We start from the raw sequence: 24,271 nt of genomic DNA on the forward strand, positions 1-24,271 counted from the left end.
AAATAAACATAAATTCATCATAAAAACAGAGGAGTGTACTATTTGCAGAGAAAATATGTGTTTCTACATAAAGAGAGAGCGTGGATTTCTCAACATAAAGTTAGCAGATATATTAATGTTGGATGCCTGTGTGGGAGTTCCCAATGCTGCTGTTATCATCTGAAGTCACTTATTCTGTCCTGTCTGGCTGAGTCCCATCTGAAACCATTTTCAGAAAATTGTTCCATTTATTGTTTGCCCCCACAGAGAAGTCGAGAAAAGGGGTGTGCTGTTGATTTACTACTGATATGAGAGCATGAATTCACATCTCTTTCACACATTTAGCGAGTTTTTTTCTCTCCCACAAACCCAATATCTGACTTTCTTTACATACAAGTGAAATCTGTTTTCTTATCACAGGTTACAGCTCCAGTATGGACAGTCGAATGATTTCCTTATCATATTTCAACAAAAAAAACACGCCCAGGATGAATTAGACACAGCTATTTTTCCATCACACTCATTTCATTAAGGCCAGTTATATTCATCCTGGACCCTTTGAGGAAAACCAACCCTGCAGTGTCACTAGAAGGTGCACAAAAATGTAGTGATTCATAAGAGAAAGGCGTACAAGCCATTGAAAGAAATACAGGACTTATGTAGGACATTTAGATTCATACTCACTGCAAATGCATAAGGTACATATCTGCATGCTTGACATACACAGACAACCAACAAGACCACAAATATGTTATATTATTTCTCATAAGTAATTTGGGGGTGAAAAAGGGAGGAATTATAAATATGTGATTTACCGCAGAGACTTGGTGTGGACTAAAACAGCAGCTAGTGCAGGTAGCGCTGATTTTACCCTCTTTATATATTGACATATGCTTCATCCATATTTTTGTTAGTTTGTAATGTTTGCCCGACTCTTCGTCTACAAAAAGGAAGCAGTAATTATGGCTATAAAATATAGAGGCACAAAAAGACAATCTGTTTCCTTTCAGTTGCAGTGCAGTTAAAGTAACAAAATAGCAGTACTACATGCTCATAAGAAGTACCTCAGACTTGTTAAGTTCAATAACTAAGAAGTTTTTCTCCGAAATAGTTCACAACACTTATAGAAAAGCCTCCATAACGTCGACTATAGGTAAACACAGACAGCCAAGCCAGAAAAAAAGCAGCAGCTAACGTTAGCAAAAAGCCCAACAGACACACACGTATCTGACTCACTTCTGTCCCTGGAAATGAAGACGTCCTTGTATCCATTGTCATATCGTGTCTGACTGTATGTTCTTTGTTAAAATTATCCATCTTCTCATCTTCCTTCGGCGACTAGCTTAACGTTCACCTCCAAAAAAACAAGCACTGGAACAAGCTAACGCTGGTGTTATCTGTTAGCACCAACCTAAATTTTGTTAGCTTCCCATTGTTTGCTGTGAGATAGAAATAAAGCCCGCGCACACTTGTCCCCTGTTCCTTTTCTCACGCGACCTGCCAGTTCACTCTCCGGCCAGACTCCAACTTCTGATTAACTTCACCTGGCTGCTATTCCACCTTTGACCACACTGACCAGCCCATTAAACACAGGTGGCGCTGTTTCACAACTTTCAGAAAGCCCTACACAGACACGAACTTTAGTGAAAATCATCAACACTACTTATGTTGGAAAAAACTGCGTGCAACTAAAGCAAAATAAATGCATTTCAAACACTAAAATTAGTGTGTTTTTCTACTATTTTCCCTTTGCTATCTGGGATCATTTGTTGGTTAATTTTAGACGAGGTCCTACTGACAAACTGTGCAAACAGGAGTCATACATAGAGATGACTGACAGATGGAACATCAGAGCAAATACATTTCAGGATAAATGCATAAATCTTGTTTTCTTGTCATATATATTCTGAGCCTCTGGGTTTGAAGTAGTCTGCAGCCTGTGCTGTGGATTCCCACAGTCAAGCTACATTTGACTGTATCATGTCTTAATATTTAGACATGATGCATGATGCAGGCCTGACAGATAGCCCGTCAGGACTGCATCATGTCTTTGTAGACAGCTCTTCTATTGAGTGGCTCTTAAGCTTTACCGTCCCCAGAGCTCAAATGTGTCTCCATAAAACACATCAATAATATCAGCACAGCATTCAAAGCTTGTTGCCTTTCAGTAAATTTTGTGTAGAGTTTTTTCTTTCTTTCTTTTTTTTTTTTTTAAGACCGATGACAGAAAGGACATTGAATGACCACAATTCAGCAGCAGTGACCATTAGAGATGCTGACTTGGGTCAGTATCTGAGAAAAACCATGCCCCTTCCTTACAACCATTTGGTGATAGGCACTTATGATCAAATGCAAAACTTGTCATGGAAATCTAATTTCTTAATTATTCATGGTAGAATGTGGGCCACGAGGCATTAACCCTAATTAACTTCTGATGTAAAATGCCTCTCCCCATCATCTCAATTGAACCTGGGCCTCCAAGTGGTAGCTCACAGAAACATTGTGATTACAGCCCAGTCGAAAACAAGGGATCTTAAACGCTCATTTGTACTCAAAGGTACACACTCAAAGGGGGGGAAAAAACAGCAAATATCATGATTTCTGTTGAAGGTTTAAACCAAATAACTTTAAATTCAAATAGCTAGGGCAAACGGAGCAGAGTTGCCTTCAGTGTAAATCAATTCAGCAGCCATTGTTCTAAGCCTTGACAGTGATCAGCAATGATTGATTCTGCTCAGCAGTTACTAATTTCAAACAAGCTCAAAGATGCCACCAGGGGATTTCTTTAGTTCCTCCTGTCTGATTAAAGGTGTGCTAATCAGTGAAATCAGTTTCTGTAGCTCTTCATCACACAGATGCCAATGGGTGCACTCACAAACCCCACTGGCACCATGCTGGTTTGTGCCGAATGGGCATGGATTCTGGCTCATTTAAATTCTGCACACAAACCAGCATTTGCTGCCTGTGCTGACCGGAATTGACAGGATAAGTCAACAAGATAATAAGACCATCGTAAGGGGACAGTTCTCCATATAAGAAGGTTTCCACAGATGGGTCAAATGGTCCTAATCAATTGTTAATTGACCTTTTGTGTGAAGAAAGTCATTTAAAAAGATGTGTGTATGAAAACTGATTCCACTTATTACAAACTTATTTTAACATTGCTTTCAAATTTAGGATTGAACTCAGAAATGTCAAATTTTTCGAGCTTAGAAAAGGAAGTGAAAACATCTGTGTATTACCTACCTTTCTGATTGTACTCCGTTAAATACCATCTCCGCAAAAGGTTGCCACACCGGAAATGGTAGAATTAGCATTTTTTGTTGTTTTAGGACTCAAAAATGCAGAAAATCAAAGCAACAAGTTGTTATTGTGACTCTGGTTAACAATATAAAAAAGATTATTATAACACAAAGGAGAAGGCTTTCAGTTTTTATTTATGGGTCTTTATTGGCTTGCAAGAACCATGTTTAAACAATGACAACAGCAAAAAGAAAAATAAATGAAACAAAAATCCTTTAATCCCTGTGTCTGCTGACACCTCCCCTAGCTATAGCACATTAAACTGCTTCCTGTGTGTACCTCCTACTGTAACTACATAAAAACCGATCATCTTTTGAAGAAAGTCTTCATGGTTTGGATTTTTGTCAGCACACTCAGCCATTGTGAAAGTCCTATTTTTAACTGCTTGCTCACTGGCTGAACTACTGCTAGTGTGTCTTCATTTCCTAACTGGTCTGAAAACAAGGTGATGGACGAAGTTGTATACGGAGAATGTTTTAAGGTAGTATACACTTATCAGCCACTACATAACATGAATCTACCTGCTGGTTTTAATGTTGTGGAAGGGGGACAGGGGTCGGCATGGGCACGGACCCAACTGCAACTACGTAATCAGGCCCACGGGCAGCAAGCTGGGATGCAATTTCTGATAACTGTCGATCCTGGGCAGCATTAAGTGTTTCCCATTCTGACCTCTGTCGGCTACAACAGTAACACCAGGTGGTTGTTGTGGCTAATCACTATATGGCCACTTCACTGGAGTGTTAATGCGAAATAGGGTGTTAATGCAAAATGGACGTCCACAATGTCTAATCGTGAAAGCCATCCACTGAAAGCAAAGTCTATTTGCTGTCTCTCAGAAAAATAAGAAAACACCACATAGGCAAGTTTATGTGTGTATAACAAGACTGAATAACAACCCAATGAATCCTTCAAAGGCACCTACCTTATTTAAACATCATAATACGACCTGCACGGCCCACAAATTCCTATTGCAAAGAGTATGAACATTATGTTCGAGACAGAAATGTGACAATCACCTTTCTGTATATAAGACACTAAGAGAGGAACATGAAAATAAAAAAATAAAAAAACTTGTGTCACTGTCTGTGTAGAGTTTTCTGCCTTTTGTCGCTGGTAAAATACAAAAAAAAGACTCTAGTTGTTGTCTCTATCTTAGCCCAAAGGTGCCAAACCATGAGTTCACCAGAGGTTTTAAACAAATACAGGGTAACAGTACTCCCACAATGGCTAAAAACAGTAAATATACTGTAGTACTGAGGTCAAAATAAAGGGGCAAATACTCCGAAATCTCTAAAAAATAGCATTGTATTTTTGCGTTGGTTAAAATTATACAACACGTAGAAAGGGTCTCACAGGCTGTAAAGTATGAATAAACTCACAGTTCTAGCATGTTAAGCGTCAAAATGTTTTTCATTGGAGAGCATTGCTACACTTCACCTTAAGTGGCAAACGTATCTGCCCAGATGAACCTTTCAATTACAAAAAGTCTTGTAGCTACGTTAGAGTACGTAAGATACAGTAATGAGTCCACAACATAGAATAAAGTCATCATCATCAGTCAAAAATATCTATTGCTTTGGTGGAGGCTGTGCAGCCTATTTTGTCCCCTCATTTGGAGTCAGCTCAGGTCTTTTATCTGCATCTTTTCAAACTCGTTTCTTTCTGCTCCCTATTCCCTCTGGTTCAGACCCACTGTAATTTCAATACATGTGTATTAAGATTGATTAGAACAAAACATTTGAAAATAGAGATAATTAGTATCTGTGGTTATTCTGATTTTGCCTTGGTTTTCCTGGTAAACATTCTAATGCTTAATCTGATTTTCTTTCTGAAAAGGATTTGTCAAACTTCAACCCATTTTGAGTGTGATGCACAACGGTTTGCCTCCCATTTTACATCTTATTATGGAGGTAAACTGATCCCTACCCTGTACAAAGACAAGAAGTCATTTAATACTTTAAACAAAGACAGGAACATCTTTAGAAAAAGAACCAATATAATCACTTTCACATTGTTGTGGTAGATAATATTGTGTACAATATTTGCACTGTAAAATGTACAAAATATCACCATGTTGTTGGCTAGTGAACTGCAATCTTATTCACAAGCACTTTGAAGCATGTTTTTTTATTTACAACATACAGTGTACTCTGAAACAGTAATACATTTATAAATAAATATTGCATTCTTAACAATCTTACAGTTTTCCTTTTTTTATTGTTGGTTCTTCATGACTCTTCACCTGAGCTTAATGAAGGTGAGGCAACCTCTGCCTGCTCTGTCTCGTTCCTTTCACTTATTCCCTTATGTGCTATCCTTCAACAGGAGGTCTATTGATTCCAATATTTGCCCTTAGCCATTCCGTCCATTCCTCACCCTCTCAAATGTTAATTTAAATAAATAGGTCTCTAGGAGAAAAAAAACAATCATATATCCTTAAAATCTTAACAAATCTCTGAAATAAAAAGCTACAATATCTTCTAAAGTTAGAAAAAAACACAAAAAATTAGGAAAAAACATAATAGAAACATTCTATTTATCAAAAAGGACAAACAAAAGGGGAAAAAAAATATGCATGTATAACATTCAGCAAGAACAAACGTGTTTTATTAACCCACATCTTGTCATTGGATAGTCGAAAGAGTGTCGACCATTTTCATCTGTATTGTAATGTCATTCAATACATCCTGTTGGCTCCTATGACACTGTAGGTACTTCGGTCTGTCTTGTTGCCTACATGGTATATGTTAAATAATCCTCATTATTAATGGTTTAGCCAGGCTTTGCAAAGCCCAGAGAGCTTTTGTTTTCTACGAAACACCTCTATCTGCCCCTCTTGAGCTTACTTTAGTTCAGATCAGTTGTTCTTTCCTGCTGTTGAAACGCAGACGCGGAGAGGGGCCAGGGGATGACAGGACTGGTTCCGAACACAGGGAGAAAGCCGTCATTGGCTGGAAGGTTTCAGGAAGTAAGCCTCAAATATGGCTAATGTCCTTTCCTGTTTTTAATTGTGCAAGATTAAATGCCTCTGTCTTGGATCCAAGGGAGAAACAGTCTTTTGCATGACATGTCATTTTCCAACTCTTGACACATTCGGTTGTTTGAGGAAAGAGCAAGATTGCCTGAATACAGTGCTGAATGGCAACTCCCACTGGTGGCTGCAAAATGCCGGAATTTATACTTGTCAACTTGGAATATATATATTTATATTTTGTACATGTTGCATTTTATTTATGAGCAATATTAAAAAGCAAGGGGTAATTGAGACAGTAGAATGCAACAAAACCAACCAATTGTATCTTTGAAAAGAAAAATAGCAACCTACTCTTCCGAGAGTTCAGTGATTCTTTAGGTAATTCTTTCAGCAGGTAAATGACATGTTTTATATATTAAAACTAGAGCTATCTTTAATCAGTCAACATAGACATAAGCCGTAGACACTGATGGCAACGTACCAAAAGAATAAAAAAAGGACATGATGTAAAGTCTTGCCATCCTCGTTTTAATGTCTAGTGGCCTAATAATGTCCATTAACACACCCTGAATTTACTGAAAAGGTAAATGGTTTCCTGGTATTCAGAAAATAATCATTCATAGCCAATAGTGACTTTATTTTTGATTTTTACACTAATACTTTTAAAATAAAGAATATTTAAAAATCTCTTATTGTGGTTTATTGTTTGCTACCATTGATTTTTATTGTGAGCTAGACATGACTTTCCATTGCCAACAGGGAGCTACATGTAAGTATCAAGTACCCTACACTGTCAGCTCAATAAGCTTCACCACCCTTCATGTCCTTTTTACTGCTCATTCTCCCTCCCTTCATCCATTGCAAAGGCATTACAGGTGAATTGTACTCCCCCTCCCCGTCTTGCACTCATCCTCTGCCCCTCCATTTTTCAGTCTTTTTCCCATCAGTCACAGATTGTCTTGTAGCCTCTCCATGTATGTTCTGATTTCAGACTGACCCAGGTCCATATCCTGGCACACCCACTTGATGTCATCCTCACTCCCATTGGTCACCAGGACTGATGAGTTGGTGTATGAGCCCCCCCCACCAGAATTATCATTGGGCAGAACAGTGGCAAAAGACGTGAACTTGACGCGTTTGCGTTTGGCAGCTGCTACCGCTGCTGCCGCTGTGGCTCGGGGGGAATTATTCAGGTGCTCTGCTTTACCAGTGGCATCTTTGCCACCAGTGGTGATTGTGGAAAGGCACTGATGTGGTTCTGGGACAGATCTGGGCAAGGTTTGTCCGTGGGTGATGCCCCGGTGTCCGCCTGTGCCACTGCTCCCACTAATGGTGCCCATGCCCGTGCCCATGCCCGTGCCCATGCCCATCACCAAGGTGTTACCGGCTCCGTTCAGCAGGTACTTGTTCTCCTCATATCCTCCTTCATTGCGATCTATAATGGTGGTGCACTCATCGGGCAGCCCGCCCTGGCATTGGTCAGCTAAAAGGTCGGCCTCGTTGCCAAGCCACACCCAGTCATGGGCATGGTTCATGTTGCCTCCTGCCTCCAGAACAGGAACCTGCTTGTGACGGTATCTGTGAAAGAAACTGATCTGATTATTTTTGAAATGCTTTTGCAATACCAAAGAACATTCTATTATTTACAGATGCATGTTAAATATTTAAACAACAAGATAACTTGGAGAACATATAATACTAAACAATCAAAGACTTAACACTCCATTTAATCTTGTTATTGTTGACCTCCTGTGTGATAACTGTTGACTTGGTTGCTCTGTTGCAATGATGTGTGTGATAACAGAACACACATCTGACGACACCTAACCATGAATCGAATTCATAGAGTTCTGTTTACATTGACTCGGGTAATGAGCTTTCTCAAGGTAGTCGATTTCTTAACTGTTGTCTAAAGGAGAAACTTGGTTACAGTAAAGAAACTGCTGGTAAAAAAAACTAAACAAACACACACATGGATCAATTATCTTACGGGAAACTGCATTGGACGGACCTGATTAAGGTACTGATAATGGTACTGCGTGGGGTTGGTGCACCACTTGGATAGTTCAAATGTGGAATCTCATGAAAGTTTAAAAACAATGATACTGGATTCAAACCTTCTATTTAAGCCTCTAGCACTGTGTTGTCAATCAGTTTTTTTATGTATTGTACCTGAAAGCAAAGCTGACACAGTTGATGAGGAAGACCAGTATTGCCAGACAGAATACTCCCAGAAGGGCGTACATCCCAATCTCCAGGTCCGACAGACCTCTGGTGGTCTGGGTCAACTCACTGTCTCCAGTCCCTGGTACCTCCACCTGTGCTGGGTAGCTATTGTAGTCCCCTGCTTGGCTCGGACCACTGCCTCGACTGCTGCTACTGCCTCCACTGGCAGCTTTACCACCTGGAGCACGATTGATTACTGTGGTCTTGGTCGTTGTGCTAACCTAGAAAGAGGACAGTGATTTTGGTTAATTTGGATTCAAATCTTAACTGTGACTTCTTTGTTCAAGGAAATGATCAGCCTTCGATTATTAGTCAGTATATTATTTTCTCCCACCTTCCTCATGGCCTCTCGATCCACAGCTGCACTATTGGACTTCCACTCTCCTCCATCCTTTGTTTGTTGCTCGCTGGTGATGTTGTCCATTTCCCCCTCATCCTCCTGTCCACCTCTTCCCATTCCACCTCTTTCCTCACTCCTTGCTCCAAACTTCACTATTACATTGCCAACTCCGGAAGCCAGTACGCTCTTCCTTTTGGATTTCTGACAGGTCTCAGAGATGACCATCTCTACACGAACCAGCGGCCCTTGTCCATCACCCTCTGCTATCACAATAGGCCAGTGCTGTTCCTAATCGACAGAGACAATTTCAGAATGAACAAACAAATGCACATTTGGTCAAGTTACTGTTTGGTTGGCATTATTTGCAAACAATTTCTTGTAAATTCTGTCAAACTTTAATTTACACCAATAATAAGATAGAGGAAGCTGCCAGTACCTGATTAGTTACGGAGATGACACTCTCATCTAGAGAGACAGCTGAGAGGAGGAAGTCCTTGGGATCATAGATATCAAGTGGTGTCACTGAACCGTCACTGTACTGGATCCACGCACTGATTACAGCTTCCTGCATGAGAAGAAAAAAAAAGAGATCAGAGTGAAAAGTCTTAAAGATAACATCAGATATATCAAAGTTACCAATATTAACCTATATTGACCTAAATATTGACCTAAAGCATATTTACAACAATTATGCAAGAGGACACATCTCCCCCTGATAGATTTTGAGAGCTCTTCCTTCTTGTAATTAGGGCCCTGTTGCTATTTTTTGAAACTTGCCTGTTTGAGATTGTATGAGGTAGAGATATTCATTGGCATTGGCCTTGGCGGCTTGACAGTGTGATATGTTTTATGAATGATTCAGCTGTTTGCATCTCCAACACAATTGAGATAAATAGCATGTTGTTACTGTTGGAACAAGACAGAAAGAGACACATAAACAGTCCCATCCATCCATCCATCCATCCATTAAACACACACACACACACACACACACACACACACACACACACACACACACACACACACACACACACACACACACACACACACACACACACACAAATTGTAAACACTGATAATTAAAACTTTGTTTTGGGCACAGCTCCTCTCTTTCTCCACTCTCTTACAATACAATGAATACAAATGGTTGTCAATAGTCTTCCAGTAGTAGCTTTTCCATGAGCAGCTCTTCACTGCATTTTTCCTCTTGTGTTCTTTAGATGATCCTGCTTCACTAATTTCCCTGGATAAAACCCTAAAAACCTTTAATCGGAACATAGAAAACATTGTGTATGTTTAAGAAGCAACAAAAACAATAAAAACCGAAAGTGATTTAGGTCTGTGAAGAACAGCACTTAATCCCCCACCCCCTTTATTAACACATTCAAATGTTACCTTTTCTTGCTTCTTCTATTGCTATTTTGACACTTTGTTTCTAAATTTGCGTTCACACCACTTTCTTTTTTATTTTCCACCTCCATAGTTGTGTGGGGTGTTTACAAAGGTAATGCTGAATGATGTTGATAAAACAGAATAAGAAATCGAAAAAAAAAAAAGATTGAATAAAATGCAGGATCAAATCTGTATATTCATCATAATGAGCTGCTTCACATCCAATTAGCCCTTAGATAGATATCATAACACGAGCTATTGTTTGATAAAAAAAAATAAAGAAATATGGAGAAGGGAAACCTGAGGACAGAGAGGGTTTGAAGGATAATAGCTTGAGATAGTTTGATAAAATAACCCTTGGCAATGTGATGTTAAAGTCAAGAAAAGCCTAGTAATATGTGTATGTGTTTTTCTCACTGAATCTTCTGTAGGATGGGATTATGAACTATGTACACAAGCTGCAAAAGTAATTTTTTTGAGCATTGGTAAAAATCCCTTTGTAAAAATTACTTTATGTTTTAGGGCAGTTAAAACTGTAAAGCTTTAGGTGGTTGCACCTGTGTCTCCTGTAAGTGGTGCTACAGCCTGGAAGTTACACTCTGCTAATTAGAAACTGATAATGGAGGCAGATAGTGGTGTGATATTTGCAGCACAGAATTGCTGTTTAACTTCGATAAATACAACCTTAGGGGTATTGCTGTAGCGATGGGAACAGCTCATGACATAGTGAAGTCCAACACTTTGCGTGCGTGTGCGTGTATGTGTGAAACAAACCTAATGGCAGTAGGCATTTTTGTGTGCACGTGCAAGCTACATATTGAAAATCTGATCTGGCAGGAGGAGGATAAGAATACAGTGATGTGCGTGTGTGCATGTGTGTATGTTTGTGTGCATGTATGAGTGAATCAATGTGTGTCTGTACCTATGGTATCTCTTACTTGTTTAGGTGTGTGTAGCAGGTCTGTAGCTGAAGTTGTTAGTTGGATTGCCTGGTAATTTCCAGGGCTCGCTGTCATGCTGAGGGACAGAGACCCCACCAACTGGACTCCCAGGTCTGTGATGGTGACCTAGACAAGCAAGAGACACTGCAGGTCACCTACTGATGGGACGGTTGTTCACAAGACAAGGTTTGGTTCATACACCACAACATGATTCTCTTAGATGTAAGTGCAAGTATGTCACTTCCAAGGTGTGGTAAGATCAACCCCTTTAGAGTGTGACACAATTTTATAATTGTTACAATTTTATTATTGTGCACTGAACAGTTACTGTATACCATGGTCTGATGCTGCACTACTCACTATACAACATCTAGGAGGAATTTGGTTCAATGTCCACAGGGGCTTCCCTAATTACCATATGTTTATTTGCTGTGTGAGGCACTTTGGATGTTGTTTCTTTTCATTTTCAGGCTCTTAAGCTGAATACTGTCCCGTTGTATAACCAATGACATGCTCTGTGTGATTAAACAACACACAATGATAATGCATTCATATGTCCCAAATGCATGAAATAAAGCAATATGTTATTTTACCTTGTCATCTAGCACGGTCACAGTCTTCTCTGCCAAGATAGAGTCAGACAGCGGGGAGAGAACCTGCAACGAAAGATCAGATTTTCCCTCCCTGAAATGAATCTACTTTATTAGAGGTGCAGAAAAAGTCTATATATGCACACAGGCAATTTCCTCCCAATGTGTGTTCCTTAAGGGTTTCATTAGAAATGTGCAATTCATGACAGCTTTACATTTCCTGCTCTAACACCCAGTGTCTAGTCAGGCTTTCTAGGGAAACAACACAATGTTTTCTGCTTAGGAGGTGATGGAGAAAAAAAGACATCACATCACTGACACGCTGGTTGTTAAGGGTAGGAAATTAGGAAGTACAGTTTTAGTACAGTAAAATGCAAGACAGTGCTTGAAAGAACCTCATGAAAGAGACATTTTGTTATCATCTCAGTGAATATTGCTTTAAGGTGACAGTAAAATGTTCAGAGAGAAAGAGGAGAGCAGTGGAAGCTGGTTAATACCACAATGCCTTGAGCCACTGACAGTATCTATTAAAGTTGAAAACTAACACTCACACACGCAGGCTGATAAGGTGAATTTTCCCTATACTTTATGGAGAGTGCCGTGTCTGAAACACACATGACAATACTGGCATCTGTGTGAAAAAAATCGCTGAAGCAGTGCTGCTCTCATTTTGCATCTCTGGCACAATGTAACACACTAAGTAGTAAAAAAAAACCCACACACATAGAAAGTGTTCCCGTCTGCCTCCCAGCTGTGCCCTAATGTGTCAGCATTCAACTAAGACAACTTAGCATAAACAACGCACAAGGCCTAAGCTAAGAGAGAGAGATGAGAGAGGCCTGTTAAGTGAGAGAGGGCCAGCGAACATAAAACAAATAAACAGAAGAGGTGAGAGAGAGAGACAATGACAAATAGAAGAAGACAGAATGTGAGAGGGGGCAGAAGGAAAGCGCACCGAAGAGATTGGGGTACAGATGGAGAGACAGAGCAGCAGACAGAGTGATACAGATTAGGAGCCCCGAGTTGTAGTGTAGTACTTCGCCCGGCGACAGGAGGACAGGCAGATCTGATTGGTGTACAAAGAAAAACTCTGAGTGAACGAGTCAGGGCGTCAAACTCAATCCCACCCATAGCGAGGTGAGAAAATGCAGCGATTGACAGCTCTGGGATTGCTCTTCAAGACAGACAGAAAATAAGAGGGCAAGAAAGAGACACTGTTGGGTGGGGGGGGAAAGAAAGAAAGAGAGAGAGAGAGGGGTAAGATGGGAGGAAGAGGCGATGGAGCTTGGGGGAAAAATTGAAATGTCAAACTATCAAATGACGGCTGTCGACTCTGGCATCTTGGTGGGAATGCTGGGTATATTCACTCTGCTCGCTTCCAAACACAGCTGTTTGTATGGGTGCATCTTTGTGTGTGTGTGTGTGTGTGTGTGCGTGTGCGCCAGCATGCAGAAGTCCCTAGTTAGACAGATGCAAACACACACTCAGCTGTTCCCCAAAATCCACAAGATATCCCCCTGCTGCTGCACCGAACTTAATGCCAACCTACTTCAAACACATGCACAACACACTCTCCTGAGCAGTCATTTAAATGGAAGTTCATAAAAAGTTTATCTTTTGTTACATGAAGATTAGGAAAACATAATAGTTAGAATAAAAAACTGTGGCTGACTATGGCTGTAACCTATTGGGTGGTTATGCCTGGAAACAGTTGTTGAATAGTTTACCAGTAGTGTAAGACATTAAGCCACAGGACTGTCCTCCACTGTCACTTTCAGGCACAATGGATTTCATGGCTCATTGGAATTCAGCAAGTGCATAAACGTGCTCCCTGTGTGCGTTTGTGTGTATTTGCTGAACATCACACCAAGATGTTGGGGCCAAATCCGACAGTTAATTGTGGCTAATTGTGTAACGAGCTAGCAGACTTATAATTGCAAGAGAGGAAGAGGGAAGGGAGCGAAAGAGGATAATGTTTACATCTCTGGAGTACTTATGACTGCAATGTGCAAATTACACTGCACTTCACATAATCATACAATTTCAACTGTATTGTACAAACTACATTGTCAATGTTGAGTGTGTCTTCTGAATTCTTAAAATGCAACTCAAACACAGACGGGGATGCTTTGCACACAGTACATGGTTCACATCAGAGATTGTTTATTAACGGCTAAATCAAAGTCACACAAGTTTGACGCAACTGGAGAACTCCTGGGATATGTCATCTTATAAGCTAATTTATATTTCATTAACAAGTTGAGATACGATGGTGAATATATTAAAGTTCTAAGAGAATGGAATGTTTTGTAGATTGGGGTGGTATTAGCCAAAGTACTGCAAGTCTGTTCTCAAAGCACTGAGAACAGACTGGATTACATAATCGTAAGTACAGCAGAGGGTACCAACCTGTATAGTAGTGATCCCTGGGTCCCGCCCAATCAAAATCCGTCCATCTATTAATCTGGCAGTGCGAGGATCCTCTACCTGCGGAACACAATGATGCCATTTTAACTCATTTATTAATGACATGTGTATTCGGTTCTTTTGCAATTTATCCTGGATTAGAACAAGTGCCAAAATAGATATAGTTCAAAATTAGTCAACAACATTCGTACCAATTCTCATGTCTATAAGTCTGAGACATGAGGTGTTCAGTTTAAAGCTGGAAGCAGGGGAAATCAACTAACGTGGTTCTCTAAAATGTGAAAAAGTGCACCTACCTCATTGAATAAGTTAGAGCACGCAAATGCTAAAATCATGTGCTGATTAAACAAAGAAGGGTCTGCCATCATATGTGGGTATTTGTTTATACCCTCAGTACCTTTAGCTGGTCCAACACCAAGTGAGTGATATCCGCTTGCCAGTCTGCACCCAACATGTAGACCATCTCACCTCCTGGATCGGAGGGTTCTGCAACAAAATGAGTGAGGACCCGCACCAAGGCGTACTGGTACTGAAAGAAAAAGCCCAAATTATCATCATTCTCAGTATGTAGCGGGACATGGCCCCGTGGTTTTAATGTAACTGACAGTAAAAACTAGGATTAAAGAGTTCTATAAAATTGTGAAACTGTGAAAGGCAATTGAAAAACACCTGTAGGGTACAGCCTTTGCCTTTCCTCTCATCATCCTCATCATCTTCACTGTCTCTGGTAGGTCTGGGGAAAGGGAAGATGTAAATAAGACAAAAAGAAAGAACAGTCAGTAAAATGATCTGGTGACTAAATGCATAATGTTGTAATTACACACTACACTCAGCTCCAGGTAATCTGCCGTATTATCTCAGCTCCAGGTTATGGTTTTTGCAAAAGATAAGATCCCTCAGTTTTTAATCCAGCTATAACAATAAAAACCAATTGTTGTAAAATGGACATTTCCTCGAATGCCTCCATGAGCAAATGTTTTCAGCATTAAGAGGCTTTTGTAATGCTGTTAGCATCAGAATTCTTCTTAAATGTCATGCCTTAACGGACTCACTTGCAGCCCATGATCAGCTTAACAAGTGTGGAACATATAGGGAAATTTGACATTGTTGTTTACATTGTTGTTGACCAGTTGTATATAAGGTCCACATACAATGCTCAGTTATAAGGTAAAGGTCACATGAATTTTAAAAGCTGTAGAGAACAAGATAAATCCCAGGGCAGAAAAACGATATATGTGCCTTAATAAGAGAGATTAGCAGCTTTTGATGACAGCCACACATTACAAAAAGTTATTAAATTTGACAACAAATGTAATTTTTCAGTCAGTTCTTCAGTGCTTTAAATCATATCTTAAAACTTTGTTTCCTTTATTATTTTTGCATTCATCATAGAGTACGGAGTCCCTCAGGGATCCCTTCTGGATCTATAATGTTTTAACTTTTCATACTAACGTATCACCACTATGATGGCATACCACTGTATATTTCATACTCTAATGTGTGTATCATAACAAACAGTGTATCATACTCACCTGATACCATGAGCCCCCCAGACTTATGCAGTCAACACTGAATGCTAACAGTGAATAGATTCAGCTGAACAGAAGACTAACATGCAATTCTACTTTTGTATGTAATTCTTCCTTTATTTAAACTTTATATTACCTGTATAGCACATTTCTTTCCCAATTTTACAATAAATACAAATCCAAAACAAAAAATCTATAAAATAATTACAAACATATACTTGTATATATCTATGTACATACATATCTACACATATACACACACACATATCTATCTATCTATATCTACTGTATCTCTCTCTCTCTCTCTTTCTATGTATATGTGTGTGTGTGTGTGTGTGTGTGTGTGTGTGTGTATATATATATATATATATATATATATATATATATATATATATATATATATATATATATATATATATATATATATATATATATATACACACACACACACACACATTATATAGATAGATAGATATATATACACACATATGACAGTTTAGGTGGCTTAATAATCCACTCCTCAAAGAAAAAAAAAATAAAATGAATCTTTAAAATTGTCTTAAAATAGCAAATCTGTCCTTTGCTCCATAGGAAAGGATCCGTCTTTCTCTCTTATACACAGAAACAGACAGAAAAACATATTCTTTCTTTTTCACCTCCCTCTGTGTAATATCCACACAACACCACATGCAGGCAGGCCCACACAAGATCATATATTCACACAATAACACACACACACAGCCACAACTGCCTCTGTGTCCTATAACTGTCTAGGATTGTGAGACCTAGGTAATATTACAGGAATTCTCTTTCTATTTCCCACTGTCCCAGTTGCACGTGTCTCTGTGAGAGTGTGTGCCTAATAGTGCTTGTGTTTCACTCTGTGAGATAGTGGTTAGGGGATATAGAGGTGCATGTCTGTGTGTCTCTTTGTGTCTGTGTGTGCACACGGGGTGGTGGCTCTCTGAGCAAAAATTGGCAAAATTGAAAAATAGGCACAGCAGAACAGAATGGCAGAGCAGCAAGATGGGGAATAGCAGCAACACACACACACACACTAACATTCATCAATGCCCTCAAACATGGAGGCATGCAAGCATCCCGAACATGGGCAGGGAAAAGACATTCAGACTATTAGGAATGTGATGTTCATAATGTGAGAAAGAAGGGGAAGATATACTTTTGATGATCAGTGGGTCATAAGGTGTATGCTGTTGTAAATTCTGGGCATCAAAACTATTTCCCTTATTTTGACTCTGAATTACAATAATATTAATATTAAATAAGAACAGCTTGGTTCTAACAACAGTCCTTTAATAATTTAATTTGTTTATTTTTTTGACTTGAATTTTCACCACATTACTGTAAATAGAAAACATTGTTTGAGATAGTAGAGAACGACTTGTGCAGATCCACCCAGACACAAAAAGTATGGAGATGAATTGACACCTACACACTCTGCTTGAATAGGTACAGTGGTACAGTTTTGCAGTTTCCTGGGTTTCATCTTTAGTAACAACAGAAGCCTAGTGTTGCTATTATTTTTTCCAACATCACATTGTATATTTAATGGGTGTGTTCAATAAAAGCATGCTCATGATTGTTTGCATTTCATCACATTAGAAATATTGTGTTGGTTGATATTCATGACTTTAATGAAGATCAGGTCAAATTTTATGACCAAATTCTGCAGAAAACCAAGAAATTGCAAACAGTGTCATTACTTGTCTTGTGACGGTGCATGTGTGTGTGTGTGTGTATTTGTGTTTGTGTGTGTGTGTGTGTGTGTGTGTGTGAAAGAGAGAATTTTTAGGTGACTGAATGCCTCATTCAGTGGCAAAGATACAGTCAGTGTAGCTACTAAGGCCTTGGCCACATGGCAAATTATAACCTAGTTGAAGCAGTACGTGTGCTCAAATGCCTGATTCAATAGACACGATGTCAACTGTGCATATGCACACACACCCACACACATCATCACAGTCCTGCCTAATTTATTCTTTTTTTTTTTTACTGTTTAATTTGCAGAGCTAGAGCGGATACACAATCTTATGACGATTCATGAGTCTATTTTAGAGTTCAGAGTGTAATAGTGTTTCATTAAGGAGCTATGTAACAACAGTAACAGCAATCATTTAAATAATTTGACAATATAACTTTTATAAATAAACTACAAGTTAGACAAAAAGCGCCTCATTGTGAACTACACTTTTAGTTTTGCTACACTTTTACCTCAATGCCAGCTCGCCTGGCTGGTAAATCGGCCGATATTAGGTTATTGGCAAATACCAAGAATGATTGTGATTATTCATATGTTGCTGTTTTGACAAATGAAGGTGGAAAACTAAAATAAATAAAAAGCGTAGTTATGGGTGAAAAAAGATGCATTAGGTGAAATGTCCAGGACTTCGAGGAAACTCATACTCAAGCTAAAACCCTTTTTGTTTGGGTCTCTTGCTCCCTCATGGTGGGACAGAAAAGTTACCTCTTGTTAGTGATGATCGGTACCCTCCAGCCTTTGACCTGGCTCAGCTCAGTATCTGACACATCTATCTGCAGTGGTATTTTTGGCACCCAGACGGTGAGCTGCAGCTGAGCAGAGAGGTGCAGGTAGGAGAAGTTGACTGCCAAAGATTGTTGGCCACGCATTTCTTTACCGTTCACCAAAACCTGGTCACAGTTTGGGGAAACCTAAAAAGTGGAAAAGGAGAAACATTTGAGTGCAACAACCGAACTCAAGCAGACCTAACCCAAAGATTTGCACAGGAAGAGATGCAGCCCCTGTTGTGTATTCGTTAAGCACAGCCTGAAGCCAGTTTTCATCAGAACATTCCCTTTCTTGTTGCAAATAAGATATTTTGTCACTAATAATATGCTTCGGGAGCTTCTTGCTGCAACATCGGTGGCATTTGGGTTTGTGAATAACCAGGGAGCTCTTGTCACCTGCACCAATCTAAAGCAATGGGAAATATAAATGCGTGACATGCAGCTTCCTAAAACCAGCAAATGCCTTTAATTTTAACACATTATTATAATTACTCTGAACACACAGTACCAACCGCAAGTATAATGGCAACCTTTGCACTGCATTTTAAATCGTGTAGCAATGAATCTGTGAGATCTGTTCTAAAACATGAATAAGGTTAAAGAGCAAGTAGAAACATTCTATTTGTGAGAGGGATAATGAAAAATTAGTCATACACTTGTCAACACTGATTTAATTTAGAACACTTATTAATATGGAGTCACACATTAATTTACATCAGTTGTTAAACAGCATACTGTACTGCATGGGTATGAATAAGTCACAGCTCAGCTAGTTTGTTCTGCAGAAGTAGAGGGTAACTTGGTATATTTATTTAAGAACTAAACTTAGGCACCAATTGAAGTACATGTACATGTACGCTCAGGAATTTGTGTAGCAAAAGCTTTTGTTCTTTTCTGCACCAATGGTTATCTCACAATGCCTCATATTTTCTGATAAACCTTAGGAAGGTGTAGGTTGAAAACCAATGGGCAAAAGTAGAGGATATAAACAGTAAAGGATGTAAACTAGCTCATTCTTAACAATCCTATGTTCACATTGTTGCATCACTATTAACAGTAGTATAGCATACATAACGATACAGTACATATAAGTGTCAGTCAGGGGATATTTAATTGCAGAACAAGCACAGTACTTTACATTAATACTCTGGATTATATTTTGCTGACAGTATTTCTGCGGTTTTAATGAACTAGGGGTGTGAATGCAAAACTTGTACTTGTATCTGAATATATTTTTATGCTGCTATATTTATATATTTTTCACACCAGTTTGTCCGAGACAGCAGATCCCCTGTCTGATTAATAGTTAGTTAACATCTAATGCATCACGCTGTCTAATAGGACAGTCAAGTTATAACCTGCACTCTTATCCTGCTCAATTTGATCTGTTGAAACAGAAATAATAGTAATGATTTGAATTTAAAACAATGAATGGTTGAAAGAACTTAGAGTAGGCAGTGATTACTGCAGACTAGAGCTAGAGATTCCATCAGCCTCATCAGCCTCAGTTTATCTTACATTAGTGACACTATCATAACTTCCAAAGTATTCATTCTCTGAAACATCATTGCATCACACTATGATAAAACAGAAGAAACTGTACAATACAAGTATGTTGTTGCTAAAACACAGTAGACGATATACTGTGTGATTATAAAATCTTCTTTATGTGTATAGCCCTAGTAGACTGTAACTTACATAATCCCCTAAAAAGCACCATTGCATGTTTTTGTAACCACATTTATGGAAACAGCAATATCTATTTTTGAACACTATTATCCAAATTAAATTGATACTGAAGTGCACAAAATGTGTGTAGACACTGGATTGTTATGGTTGCATTTCAAACAGTGGACAGCATCTTTACAGACCATGTGACAGGCAGAACAATAGGAAAGCTTGGATTTTAGTCAGTTTCATTTTCATCCTTCTCACTTAACCGACTGTGTGACTGATTGAGTTGATGTTTTTCGGACAAATCATCCCACGTGTTTTACCAACAATTGATTCATACAAGCAGGAAAATGATCACAACCCAGTGTGATGTTTACTTAGTTCTTGTAGTGAATATATTACACGGATGCATACATGATATTATGTGATACTTTAAGTAAGTATTTACTTATAACATTCTGCACCAGTCTAGCAACATTAACACAGATAGTTACATTTTACAAATCGTGATAAACAGGAAACAGTGGCGTCTGTCTGACTCTCACTGCCGGTCTGTCCCCCCTCCTCGGCTTATTCCACTTTCTTCAGCAAAACTGAAAAATTTCCATACACTACGCTTAACCTTTCCCTCCCTTTTGTTTCACTTCACATTCATCCCATTGCTCTGCTTGAAAATGCATATATGTATTTTTTGACATTAATTTACTTGGGGTAGATTTCCCCAGTGTGTGTGCTCTTTTTCCAGAAACACTGTCTTTCATATTTATCCAGACATACACATTCATACCAGGCAGCTGAGCAGATGCCTCAGTAGTATTGAATTTAGTGAAAAATCATAGAATTTGGGTGTTTCTTGTTTACTTTCCAAAGCCTTAAGAGGCCCAAGAAGAATTTCAGCTTTTTTGGAAGAAGAAACCATGAAGGCTCCTCTTTTACTCTGCAAAATCAGGGATTTTTGTGTAGTAACAATGTAGTGATATGCTGCAGTCTGGAAAACAAAACTACACCGGTAGATTACAGATTACAGCCTTTAGTATTTTGTTTTATTTGATTTGCTGATTCTCACAGCTTTTGTTTTACTCTCCACTTAAGACAGTTGATTCCCGTTTCTGAGAAAAGTGAAACAGAGCCAGCAGTCAAGCGAACATTGGAGTCACACGGACAAAATGTGACTCTGTGTGTTCAGGCAGAGAGAGAAGGGAATTTTCATGCCATGTTTTTGCACAAATTTGACCTCTGGACTGTTTGAGTTTATTTGGCCCATACAGCCAATTTACTACCACAACAGATGATACCCTGACCATAGCTCTGTTGGTGACTTTGTGTGTGCTTGTGCTCAGCTGAGGCTCAAAAAATCTCAGAATTTACTGACTCCAAAATCCAAAGATACATTCATGGTTTAAACTGAGACAGTCCGTATGTAAAATATGACAAAACACTCTCCCACCAGAGAGCAATGTTCGAGTCCAGTGCGAAACTACTTGTATTATTGCTGTTGCAACAAGTCACATGACACATATTAGGTTAAGAAAGCAGGGGTTTTTATTGCAAACCACATTTTTATTACCCCTTCATTTTTATTACCAATCTTTATTTGCTAAGCCTGCAACCTCCAACAGCTAAGCCTGATGTTTTTGTGCATCATAATAGTGATAAAGGTCAGGGTTGTGCAGGAGGGCCAACGTAGCCAATCAAACACTGTAGCACAAGCACAAGTTAAATGTGACATTATTAAGTATGATTGCAGTAATAATACGCTTATTTACTCAAACTGATCGTTTTGTCTTGTATCATTCCACCATACACACAGTGCAGCAGAATCATCACGTGCAGCTTTCCTGAGCAACATGAGTAACTGCTCATAATTGCAGCAGTAATTATCATTTTTGGCTCCATTCTGTTTGTGTTATTCAAAAGTAAATGTTTTAATGATTAAAGTATTTCAGCCATTTCCCAACACTGTGAATAATAATTGAAGGCCCTGAAGGTTTGAATGAAGGTTTATGTCATTTCCAGGATGATTACAGGTGTCAGACCAGGCACGGGACAGAATTTCCCATTTACCTGATAAACACAAACAACCACAATCGAGACCTACACACACTTTGTGTTGTGTGACATTATTTGCTGCTTCCGTAAGAAATGCTTTGATCTTAAAAGAGGTTAATATTTTGTACATCTGAGTTAAACCATTCCCTCTGTATCTTGTCTCGCCTTTTAATTTCTTTCAATTTTACTTTCTTCTTTTGTGCTTCCGCTCTAACATAAAAGGAAAGGTGCCCCGCCCTGCTTCTCACTGCTTGCGCAGTTCAATTTCTATTTTTCTTCTCCATCTTTAACTTTCTTTACATCTCCACCTACACCCACTTTTCTCCTCTCCTGACCTGCTCTTTTTCTTTTGTCTCCACCTCGCCCTTCATCCCTCATCGCACAGTCTCCCACTTCATCTTCTTCTCTCTCTGAAACCTGATTTACTGCTTGTTAACATCAAAGGGATGTTAGACTGTTGGTGCCTCAAACTATTTCTCCAAATCATTTTTATATTCCAGGTGTAAATCAGTGTGAAAATTGCACTGGTTACTGTGGGAAGGTTCAGTTTCCAATGAAGATATAAGACAGCAGAAGTCTCCGGAATGCACAATGGTTCTGCTTGAACCACCACTGTAGCGTTGTTCAGGTCTGTCATTTGTACCACAGGTTTGCTGAATTAATTTTACTCTATGGCTGAATGCCTCAAAGGAACATTTAAGAAAAATCACGTTTAGTTCATTTTGTTGGCATTTAAAAAGTTTGGAGAAACAGGCTTATAACTTTTCAGTTCAGAAACACAAAGTTTTGAATTTCCACATACTAATTTAATTCTCCTGCACTAAGGGCTGAATTCTGAATTACTAATATGAATAAATGAATGCAGGAGAATTACATTATATATGACTCCTGATTTTTGCTCTAATACATGTTGTGTGTGAGGTGTGTGGTGAGGCAGTTGTTCACAGACCACAGGGTCAGTGGTTCAATCCCCAGTCCCAGCTATAAGTCAAAATGTCTCTGGGCAAGTAACTGAACCTCCAACAGCTCTTTCCGATCCCCAGCTGGGCAGTGCCGTTCCAAGAAATTGGGGAGGGTTGCGTCAGCTGCCAAATCAACATGCGGACAATGATCTGCTGTGGTGACCCTGAACTCTTGGGATAAGCCGAAAGGACAAAATAAATAAATAAATAAAATGCTCTGTAGTGTCTTACCTTTTTTATCGATTATTTTCCTCAATATTCTGCATAAAAAATATGCATGTGCAACTATTATTTATTATAGTAATACGTAATTCTTATACCACTTAAATTAAATGTTATTAGCATTTAAAGAAACCAAACATTATATACCCAATATTTTATAGTCACAAAGTTCCAAATGTTCATAGTGACAAACTCACAGACTGTGTAGATTCCCTCACCTCTAGCGAGTATTATATCCTCATTCAGCTCCTTGTTTTAGTTTTATTGCCCCCAGTTTCTTTTGGTTAAGTATTACTGCCATCTTCTTTAATTTCTAACAGGTTTCTTAAAGTTAAGAAACTTTATGTAGATTTTATTTTCACCAACTTATGACCAACAGACATAGGCAGATAAGAGAGGAGTTAATAGACAAAAAACAGTGACATCTTCGCTGATTGACTCACTTGTTTTGGTTCTAGTTTGAGTTGTACATGTACATAAATGTCATTCCTTTTCTCATTGAATTCCAATTATCAAAATATCTCTCTATTTCTAACTGAGGCTCCTCCTTTTCCAGAGCTACCTAAGCTAGCCTAAGTCAAAGGGAAGTTTAACGTACATTTACACCTTAAAAGGCACAGAAAGCAGGTTGAAAATTAGTGAAGTCGCCCTTTAAAACCCACAAAGGTAAGAAAATGTCAGTGTTGTGTGAGCAACCTACAGTAAACCAAGCCTCTCCTTAAAAATGTTTTCTTGTCTGAAAAGTAACCACAGGCTGGATTATATTTTGAGGCAAGATAATTTCTAAATGAATAAAGCACCACATTTATTTATAGAATTAGAAGAAGTGGCAGGGGTCAATGTTGGTGTCCATGACTGTCAAACCACAGACTGACTGACTGCAGTCCCAACTGTGGAGCTTTATGCAAGACAAGCACCATGTTTAAGGTTACAGTAAATAAACATGTTATGTCTGAAGCCGCTGTCAAATATTTGTCTTGTAAAACAGCCAACAATATTTTGGCAGAAAAGAAGCATTTTAGTGACACGTTCAGTATGAGGGGACTAAAAAACTTGCCATTAATGTAAATTAACAATATATTCTTGTTATGTTTGCAGAAAACATCATTGGTG

The 24,271-nt window shown here is 38.8% G+C and overlaps 1 protein-coding gene across 2 annotated transcripts in view; it reads right to left on the reverse strand.

Moving 5' to 3' along the window:
• Positions 1-3,416: 3,416 nt before the first annotated feature.
• Positions 3,417-24,271, reverse strand: part of si:dkey-215k6.1 (transmembrane protein 132C) — a 216,077-nt gene continuing 195,222 nt past the window's right edge. For both annotated transcript variants that reach the window (XM_067521854.1, XM_067521855.1), the window contains exons 7-16: positions 18,190-18,395; positions 14,845-14,908; positions 14,573-14,704; positions 14,158-14,235; positions 11,752-11,814; positions 11,156-11,284; positions 9,262-9,390; positions 8,820-9,113; positions 8,432-8,706; positions 3,417-7,837 (exon numbers count right to left, since the gene is read on the reverse strand). In XM_067521854.1, the coding sequence (XP_067377955.1) occupies positions 7,207-7,837; positions 8,432-8,706; positions 8,820-9,113; positions 9,262-9,390; positions 11,156-11,284; positions 11,752-11,814; positions 14,158-14,235; positions 14,573-14,704; positions 14,845-14,908; positions 18,190-18,395 (2,001 nt within the window). In that variant the 3' untranslated portion in view covers positions 3,417-7,206. The remainder of the gene's footprint in view (positions 7,838-8,431; positions 8,707-8,819; positions 9,114-9,261; positions 9,391-11,155; positions 11,285-11,751; positions 11,815-14,157; positions 14,236-14,572; positions 14,705-14,844; positions 14,909-18,189; positions 18,396-24,271) is intronic.

This window comes from Channa argus, chromosome 11 (assembly GCF_033026475.1).
Source record: "Channa argus isolate prfri chromosome 11, Channa argus male v1.0, whole genome shotgun sequence".
Taxonomy (NCBI): domain Eukaryota; kingdom Metazoa; phylum Chordata; class Actinopteri; order Anabantiformes; family Channidae; genus Channa; species Channa argus.